The sequence below is a fragment of the Chenopodium quinoa genome, unplaced genomic scaffold, assembly GCF_001683475.1.
Source record: "Chenopodium quinoa cultivar QQ74 unplaced genomic scaffold, ASM168347v1, whole genome shotgun sequence".
NCBI lineage: Eukaryota > Viridiplantae > Streptophyta > Magnoliopsida > Caryophyllales > Amaranthaceae > Chenopodium > Chenopodium quinoa.
In genome coordinates, this window is record NW_018744080.1 from 4978114 (window position 1) to 4988475 (window position 10362).

Here is a 10362-nt window from a genome sequence, read left to right on the forward strand (position 1 = left end):
ATAATAATTTTGAAAACTGACAACAAAAAAGTGGAAACACCTTTTTTTTTGTTTCCTATTTTTGGTTTTTAGTCTAAAAAAAAAAGGAAACTAAAAACAAAAAATGATGCCAAACAAGCCCTTAGCTATTCGGTTTGATTTGAGAAATTCAATACCTAAACCCAATATGTAACCAATATAATGCAATCTGAACTAAACCCGAATTGGAATTTAAACTGATTTGAACTTAATTCGACATTGATTTGACCCGACTTGAACTCAATCCACCACAAATTTGAGTCAATTTGAACTCAAACCGACACCACATGGTCAAATACCATATTCAATTTGATTTGTTCTAACTCGTCATGATTTCAAACCAAACATAATTTCAAACTCAACCTTGAATATCCTTTTTTTTTTCTTACTTAAACATAATTACTTTGATTCATGTAATTGTTTGTTTCATTAATCATTAGTAATTTTTATTTATTTTTACATAAACATAACCTGATCATATATGACTATCATTTATCAATATGTCACTAGTCACTACTTATCATCTCCATTATGTGAGTATGATAAGTCATCAATAATTCTATTTGAAATTGGCTTAAAGATAAACCTTATATAAGAACTTATCCAATGAGATAATTAATACTTACCTCCGTTTTTTTTAGTTTACACGTTACTTTATCATTCTCTTTCCTCTCCTTAATATGTGTGCCAAAATTGAACGAGTAAACTAAATAGAAACGAAAAAAGTAATTGTTAATGACACAATTTGAAAATAACAATTGAATAACCTGATTGTTACCTAATTATAAGATGATAACTCAAAATTACTCTGATTCAAAAATACTCTTATTTGAATATTGAATTTGGTCAACCCGACCCAAATTCAGCCAAACCTAAAAAGAATCTAAATTGAAATCACCTAATAATGAATCAACTTTATATTAATCAAGTTGAATAGAACTTAACAAAAATCAGTCGAACTAGAATCAATTCGACCGAAAGTCATCCGACCAAATTTTTAACCTTGTCAAACCTATATTGAACTCGATATAAATTAATCCAAAAATAGTATGAATTTACTAGAACTTGACTTGACCCAAATACGACCCTAAGGTCCCTAACTCTATAAATCTTGACTTTACTCAAACCGAGACGACAAGACGAGTTAAAAGGGTAATATTGACCCGAACGACCCGTTCCAAAAAGACTTGGGGCTTATTCTCTTACGTTGAAATTCAGTTCAGTTCAACTCAGTTCAGTTCAGTTCAGCTCCTAATTTCCTTCTCTAATAAAATATTCATTTCGTTCTGTTCAGCTCAATTCAATTCAGTTCAGTTCAGCTGAGTTCAATCAATGAGAACAGACCCTTCATCCGTCGTGGTATTATTGCAACTCCACTACACGTCCACACTCCGAACTTCCAAAGTCCAAAATTAACAAAGAAAACACAGTTAACAAAAACTCCGTTATATCGACTTTTTTGTCTTTGTCAAATCATTCCCACCTCCCTCCCTTCTCTTCTCTGGCTATCACTCTATCTCACTCAATTTCTCTCTCCAATTATTTCATTCTTTCTAAAAAAAAATATCGTCTTTCAAAACCCAACCAAAAACCCTTCTGTACTACCTTAAACCCCTCCCAAAAAACATAAAACAAAGTTTCATTTTCATCTAAACAATGCTTCATTTTCTGACTCGTGTAAGCTTCTAGCATTGCCAAAAGCTTCATTTTCATGGAATTTGGTTTAATGGGCTCAAATGGGTTGTCGGATTCGGGCAATGTGTTAGTTGGATCTACAGATTTTTCAAATAAGGAAATGCCATCTTCAGGAACTTCTGATGATAATTGGAAACCCACAAAAATTGCTAAATTAAGTAATGCATTTTCTGATTGGCAGCAAGAACAGAATTTGTTAAGCTTCTGTTCATCAAAAAGCTCTACATTTCCATTTTTTCAGCACCCAAATTCATTTTACAGTAAAAGTGCAGGTAATTTGTTAGTAATTTGCTGAAATGATTGATTAATTTATATCTTACTTTTATTTCTTGTACTAATGTAGCAAAAAGATTGGAACTTATTTTGCCTTTTTATTTGGTTATATGAAATATTTTTTTATGGGTAGCTGAATTTAAATTTGGGTGGTGGAGGGAAATGTAAAAGAAGAGTATATTGTTAGTAGTAATTATATGCTTGTCTCCCTGTTTGAGTAATTCTGTTATATTGGGTTTTTCCAGCTGAATGAACAAAAAATACTAGGAAGTTATGGGGCATAAAAGGGAAAAGAAGTGAAAATAAAGGAACTTCCATTGATTTATTATACCTTTTTCAACTTTCTCTCTTAAAACTGTTTTAATTAGCAAGTTTAGTGACAATTAATTTTCAATATAATTATTAGTCCTAAAAATTAACAAAAAAAATGGTACAGTACAATTTAAGAATAATAAAAAAATAATTGAATCAAGGGTTAGAATTAAACTTATTTTGTGACAATAAATTGATACATAAATCTCTAAAAACATATCCTGTTTTGACTTTTTTGTGTAACACAATTATTATCGTAACAGTAAGAATTTTTAGAGACGACGAGTGTGAGAACAAATGTTTTTTTTTTTTCCTGATTCTATAGTGTTTATTTCATACGCAATAATTGATTAAAATTTTAAATGCCATATAATTTATGCCTTAAAAATAAATTTGAGTTTAATCTCTACTGTTATTTTTGTGTATGATTTAGGCTATTCGTGTAATGGAAGTTTGAATGCAAATATGTGTTTATCAAATGGAGTAAGAGCACCATTTACACCATCTCAATGGTTTGAGCTTGAACAACAAGCGTTGATCTACAAGTACATTATTGCAAATGTTCCCATACCACCTAATTTGTTGATTCCCATCAGAAGAGCTTTTGAATCAGCAGGATTTTCTAGCTTCTCTAGTGGACTTTTGAGACCCAATACATGTAAGTTTGGTCTAAACTTTTACTAGTAGCAACTTTCTTCATTTAATGCCAATTTTGTATACCTTTATGTTTATATGAGTCACATAGACAGCAATATAGATGAGATTTGAATCTTATAAGAGGTATTATTCTTGAAGACTTTAATTGACTAAACTAGTTGACTGTCATTTTTAAGTATGGTAATTTTTGGAAGCGATCTTATCTTTAAAGCTATCAATTTGTCAGAGGACAATCTATTGTACATTGAGTAAAATCTATAGAGGGGTGAATTTAGTTTTCGTTAGTACATCAGATTTGTCTCATTTAGCAAATGCTTGGAAACATCTCTAGTACTACTTGCCTTCAAGTCTTCTTCAATTCACCTGCTTGCTCACAAATGCTCACCTACCATTATTTAATCTATGACATTAAAGCATTTATTGTATAAAGAGGTGTATGTCTTACTTACTGTTCACATTGTGATAATTAATTTGGTTACATAGAATAAGATGTCACGTTTCTCTTGCCATTAGCCTTTAGGATCAATTTGAATTTTGGAGAAATCAAGAAAACGTGTAACAAACAAAGCAACTAAAGGATTGAGAGAGGATCATGGAGGGGAGGGCGGTTTGTCCCTCTATCTACCCCAAGAGTGGTCTGAGTTCGATCCTCACCCTACCCCTCCTGTGATAGGAGGAGCACCCCTCGTAAAAAAAAAAGGATTGAGAGAGAAGAGGAAAATATAAGTGATTTGAATAGCAACATAAAAACATCGATCACATTATTAAGTGCCCTCAAGCTACATTAATTCTTCATTGCTTTCGCCTTTCTATTTTTGGCTAGAATTGTTTAGGCTAGAATTGTTTAGTAAATGAACGATTATAAGGGAATAGAAGAGTTGAGAAAAGACTGGTCGGATAATTGTATTAAAAGAATGTTACTTTTACATGTAATAGCAGGACATTTCGAGATGATAGATGTTAATTGTTAGATGGAAGAGTAACATAAATGTTTTAGTCTAAAACTAGTTATACATCTGCAGTCTGCAGCTTAAATTTCTGTACTTGTCCTTAGGGCTGTACACAGTTTGGTCTGGATCGTAACCAAATCAGACCAAACCGCATTTTTGGTTTGGTTTACGGTTTGAAAAAATACGGTTTGGTTTCGATTTTTTGGGAAATACGGTTTGCGGTTTGGTTTGGTTTTTCAAAAATTATAAACCAAACCAAACCGTAAACCAGTAAACCGCATTTTAATATTTATATAATTTTTAAATCAATTAAAATAGTTGTTATATATTATAAAAAAACAAAAAACATGAAAAATCATTAGAAGACTATGCGGTCAGTGTACTACTATACTCTATACTCAATCTCAAATATCAATACTTCAAATTCAATAGGTCATATAACTATAATGTAGTATGTAGTATGAATTATTTTTTTGGACAAATGTATTATTTTTTTTTTCACTGTTAATTTGTTATGTATTATTTTTATTATGTGTTATTGTGTTAGCACTTAGCACTTGATTAGTTGGTTGTTATTTTTATTAAAAAATTGTAGTATAATTTAATCCCTTTGGGCTAATTATTTGAACTTTATTATAAGTTTATTAATATTTGACAATTTTTAGGAAAAAATGTCGTTTCATCATAAACCGCTAACCAAACCGCACCAAACCGCATTATTACGGTTTGGTTTGAATACTAATATGGTTTGGTTTGGTTTAGAAAATTGACCAAACCGTATTATACGGTTTGGTTTGGTTTAGACTCAAACCGCACCAAACCAGACCATGTTCACCCCTACTTGTCCTGCATGATGTGTTTATTTGATAGTATTTTGTTTGATTTAGTTGGATGGGGTCCTTTCCATCTCGGCTTTGCCAACAGTGCTGATCCTGAGCCAGGACGGTGTCGTAGGACGGATGGGAAGAAATGGCGGTGCTCGAGAGATGCTGTACCTGATCAAAAATACTGTGAGCGGCATATGAACAGAGGTCGCCATCGTTCAAGAAAGCCTGTGGAAGGTCATCCTGGACATTCCATCTCCGGAGTCACCACTAACAAAACTAGTTCCTCTACTACTAATGTCATGAATTCCGCCTCTTCTTTGAGTGCATTAGTGGTGCCTGGTGGTGGTACATCCAACAGCTTTGCTGTAAACCTTAATCAAAGCAAGGACATACAGCCTGTTCCACCAAATCATTTGCCTTTTTCCCTAGTTAACAGGTAACATCATCAAAGTCAATACCCTCTTTCAATTCAAGTCAAACTACTGTAAATTATAACTTTTTGTTACACCTACTTTTGTGTCTTAAAAAAAATCTGTGTACTGTCCCCTAATTTTTCCTTACTCTAAATTTTAATTTTTTTATTTTTTTTTGTCATTACTCTTCAAGTCATGAACTAGTGATATTGTCTCAAATTGTCAACCCTTCCTAAGGATAAGTTGTGATTATCTAAGATATTCTTCACCCATATGTAGTTTGCGAGACATAATAAGAAATCAGATCAAAATGTAATACTCCGTACTATTTTGGGAGAATCAACTTTCCAGATGGAGGGTGTCAAGTGTTGCAAGGAATATCGGAAGTTAGTTTTCTAAGCAGTCAAGTCGGAATCCTTCTTTAACACTGTCAATTGTCAATACCAGTATATGATGTTTAAATTAAATTACTAAAATTTCTTGTGTGGTTCCAGGCATATTGTGAACAAAGCAAACAGCGGCCAGGGAATGCAAGGCGCAACAGGACTTGACTTTCAATACCCAAAAATTAGCCTGAATTCCAATGGAAACACATTCTCAGTTCCTGAATCCACTGCTAGTGATTTTGCATTCCTTACGTCTGATGCAATCTTAAAGACCACACAGAGGGACTCTTCTGTCTCTAGGTCTTATGGTCCAACCCATGACCTCAATGCCCAAAGATCCAATCCACAACGTTCAAATCACTCTTTCATGGATGATCAATCTAGCATTTTGTGGTCGAAGTTGCAAACACAAACAGACAGGACAACCCAGCTATCAATCTCAATACCACCAGCTGATTTTATGTCTTCCACCTCTTCTCCTACTGGAGAAAAAGTTGCTCTATCTCCTTTAAGATTATCACGGGAAGTTGACACTGTCCAAATGGGTTTGGGAGTGAATACCATCACAAATGAGAGGAGACCCAGTTCTTGGGAAACCTCACTTGATGGTCCTCTAGGAGAGGTCCTTAAAACCACCACCAATAGTAGCTCAGGGGTTCAAAGCAAGAGTATATTGCCTCTTAATCTTATATCGAAAGGCTATGATGGTAATCCTCAATCAGCCTCATCTCCAACAGGTGTACTGGGTTATTTCTTTAACAGAAGTGCAGGGAGCAGCCCTAAATCAGAAAGTGGAAAAGCCCTCGAAACTAGTACACTTTCTGGTGATCTTATCGGCTTCACTCTTGGGAGTTCATCTTCCCTGCCCATCTTTTAGCCATTTGGGGTGTATAAGTAGGCACTACTAGACTTCTGTGTCAAAGTTCGAAAATTTGTTGTACAATGCTGTTTTGTAGTCTAGTCCACGACAATTTTTAAGGCTTTGTAGAATTCTGTGACTTAGAAGTTCTTCATTCTTAAGTCATAAGTAGATCATAAGGGAATACTTCAGCTTCTAATGTGCGTTCATATCGCAGTTTTTGGCTGTTTTTTTCACATTTCTTACACGAATTATCGGTAGAGCTCTGTAGTTTGTGACTCTTGGAGTCTGTAGGATCTGTTTTGTTCGCTTGGCTATATATGTGTATTATTGTATTCTTGATGATGAAAATGTCTTTTCCACTTCCAACTAATGAATTGTTATAAATAATATGTAGTATTCCCTCCGTCCCCTTTTGATAGTCCCTTATGGGCAAATTTTAGTCCCAAAATGATCACTTCATTTGTTTTTTTCAACAACCATTAATATTAATTTTTTACCAAAATTCCCTCCAATTTACCATAATACTTGTGCAAATTTATATTTCCCATGTAAATTTTGTTTTCTTATGTACTTTTATTACTTTCTCTCTCTACTTTTTTGCATACCCAATGTTAATTTACTTTTTCACTGTACTTTAACTATTCTTATTTGTGTTTATTAATTCTCGTAAAAAATGCCTATAAGGGACTATCAAAAGGGGACGGAGGGAGTAAAACTTTTGAGCATGTTGAATTTAATCAAGACAATCTTGTGACTAATTTAAAGTAGGAAAAATTGTCAAGATTAATTCTAACTTTGCTTCACCTGTCAATATTAATTCAAATTTTCGTCTATTTTTTATTAATCCCAACTTTGTTCTCAATTTGCTCCTATTACACCCAAGTGACTTGCAACCGGTTTAACAGGTTAACATTTATGAGTCGAATTTTTTTGCACACGTGTTAATGTTTAATTGGTTGAAAAAAGAGAATTTTTTTTTAAAAAAGTAAGAAAATTAAAATCCCTAAAACTAACCCAGCCACCCCACCATCAACACCGACAACACAGCGCAACCCAGCTCCTCCCCCACGTCCGATGCACGCGCACTCCCTTCGTAGCTCATAACTGTCGGAAAACCTACCCAGCCCTAAGCAAACGTTTCCCCACCAAAAAACAACCCCTCTCCCAAGAAAAACGACCACAAAAATTGGCCACAAACGACCGAAATCGACCGATTTTGGGGCCGAATGGTTGATTTAAACCCTAAATCGGTTGATTTCAGCCATTCATGGCCGATGGTATCGTTTTGAAAGTTTAGGGCTGCGGGAATAGGAGCAGATTGGGTACAAGTTAGGAGTTGACGAGGGGTGAACTAGGTCGTTGAAACTAATCCTCTCTCGGTCAAACTAAATTTATAAACACTTAACCAACCTAAATACTAGTATAGAGGCAAGTCAAGGGTCGAACCCAAAGGAACGGTAATGTTCAAGCGCTCTCAATTATGCACCTAAGCTAGATCGAAGTCTAAGGATAAAAGGAGAACACTAACAACTAACAAACAAAGAAACCAAACAAATAAAGCACTAGGAACGGGGATCAACAAGTAATCATGACAATTGTAGCAACTCGGAAATACATGCAAGTCAATGGTTGTGAAGATTAATGGAAAGCTCAATCAAAAGAGTCAACAAGCTATCTCCAAGAGGTCAAACTAGCGCCAACTACGAGAGACTCTAACTAGGAGCATCACTAATCAAGCGCAATCGACAATTGCAATTCCTAAATCAATGGTCCGTATAATTAGAAACTACAATGCAATCTAGCATAGTTCTCAAGGCCTAATAGAATTACACACATGCAAACTTCCGTTAATCGATTTAATCTCAACAATTAATCAACACAATCTCCAAATCAAGAACAATCAATAAATCATCTAAGTTTCACCCAATCCCTAGCAAACAACTACTCTAACATCATCATCATCTAATCAATAACAACTAAAGAAATCAAGAATCAACAAAATATGAAGAACAATTACACTAATCAACAATCAAACATCAAAATCAAACCAAACAAATATGAAATCAAACAAAGCAATAAAATGAGATAGAGTTAAGAATGCTCATTGATAATAGAGAAGATCTTCAACACAATTGTCACCATTGAATCTTCAATCTCTCAATCACCATTGAAATTCTTCACTTTCTCTCTCTAAAATCTACTCCCAATCTAACCCTAAATCTAGAGAGAAAAGCTCCCAACTAAGCTAGAATTATGATCAAAATCTAAAATGAAACTTATTCTTTAAAACTCGCCCCAAATATCGGGTTACAAAGATATATATAGGAGGCGCGAATAAAAACCGAGCAAGGCAAATACCTAGGGAGGCGCGGCCGTGCGGGCAAGGATGCGCGCCTGCGCGGAAGGGCTGCGCGCCTGCACCCGTGGGCTATGCGCCCGCATTCCCCTGGGTTTATTCGATCTTCTCTCAGCTTCGTGCGTTCGCTAAGGTCTTCGAGTTAACGCGCAATTTTTGATGAAGATGAGCACTAAGAGTGGAAGTCCCAAAAAGCACTTGACAGTGGGTTCAACACCCCATCTTCATGAGAGCATGACTTGAAAGCGCAAGAGCTAGAACTTGGAGAATCCACTTCCTTGCATATTCAGCTTTCCAATTACCATGAGCTTGCTCCAAAAGCATCTTCCACCTTAGTAAATCACCAATATCAAGACCCGGACCTCGTACAATACCTACAACCACAAAAATAGAGCAAATAAAGGAGAAAAGAGTAGAAAAACCAACAAAATGCACAAAAGCTACAAAATAGAAGAGGAAAGGTAAAGCCAAGAGCAAATGCATAAAACTAGGCACTTATTGAGCAGGAAAGTTATAAAAAGAAGGTAAAAAAAACCTAAATGCTCATCAAATGGGTGCCATTTATGACACTCATCAGGAGTAATAAAAAATAATATAAGAAAGTTAAAATTAATATTGGCGGATGGAGTTAAGTTGGAATTAATCATGACAATTTTTCCTTTTAAATATTACAACCTTTGGGGATCTTAATTTAAAACGAGGGAGCCCCAGTTTCTCACTATGAGAAACAAAAAGTTGTTTCTCAAGGGGTAATTAAGTAACCTAAACTAATTAATGAAGGACAAATATGTAATTTGCTTTGTACTTGAGTTAACTTCATGAAACTCTAGTTAACTTAGCTTGCATCACTCACACCGTCAACAATCATCCTTCTTCTTCCTCCTTCCTCCTTTCTCTTTCCTCCTCTATTGAAGCTCACATCAAAGGGCCAACACCATTGAAGACGGTGACATTAAAGACGACCCCATTCGGCGCCGATATGAACGAAAACATGTCCTCCATTGAGGCTAAGCTTGAAACTTGATTTCCTCCTTACTAATTTTCTAAAAATCTCTCCACTACTAAATTTATGAATTTTCCTTATTATTCAATACACCAAATTGGAGCTCATAAACAAAATCGACGCTTCAACATCAAATGTCGAAGCTGCTCGTACTTCGATCTGCTCGTATCTCGACCTCATTTGTCTCACCAATACGAAATTTGACCAAAAACATTAACCTTTTGGTTTTATGCCGTCAACGTTTTTCAATGTTGTAATAGTAGACTAGTTGGGTTGTTTAACCCAAGGTTAGTGGCCAGTTATGTTTGGAGTATATTTTAATATTTGTCATGGTACCCAAAGCAAGTTAATTACAAAATATGCCACTTAAGAAACATATTTTGTTTCTCATTCTGATAAACTTGATTATTCATTTAAAACAAGTTAAAAAAAAAACTTGCTTGTAGCCTAATTAAATAGGTTACATGACACATGTCCTCATACAATTGGTTCGACTTTTTTTCCTTCTCTTTCCTCTTCCTTTCTCTTCCCCCCTCCATAACCTCCGGTTAACCCTCCCACTGCACTTCCCTTTCCGGCCACCCCTCCTCTTACTCACCTCCCTTCCCCG

General features: G+C 35.0%; 1 protein-coding gene across 1 annotated transcript; it reads left to right on the forward strand.

The window, feature by feature from the left end:
* Nucleotides 1-1300: 1300 nt before the first annotated feature.
* LOC110691590 (growth-regulating factor 1-like) lies at nt 1301-6741 on the forward strand. Its single transcript, XM_021868533.1, has 4 exons — nt 1301-1985; nt 2732-2956; nt 4793-5168; nt 5640-6741. Exons 1-4 carry the CDS (start codon nt 1730-1732, stop codon nt 6406-6408), a joined length of 1626 nt encoding a protein of 541 aa, XP_021724225.1. The 5' UTR covers nt 1301-1729; the 3' UTR covers nt 6409-6741.
* Nucleotides 6742-10362: the final 3621 nt, after the last annotated feature.

Excerpts from the sequence above, each read along its gene's own strand:
- LOC110691590 (XM_021868533.1), top strand. The coding sequence starts at position 1,730 with ATGGAATTTGGTTTAATGGGCTCAAATGGGTTGTCGGATTCGGGCAAT. Across the intron at positions 1,986-2,731 it reads ATTTTACAGTAAAAGTGCAG|GCTATTCGTGTAATGGAAGT; the intron begins GTAATTTGTTAG and ends TGTATGATTTAG. Across the intron at positions 2,957-4,792 it reads ACTTTTGAGACCCAATACAT|TTGGATGGGGTCCTTTCCAT; the intron begins GTAAGTTTGGTC and ends TGTTTGATTTAG.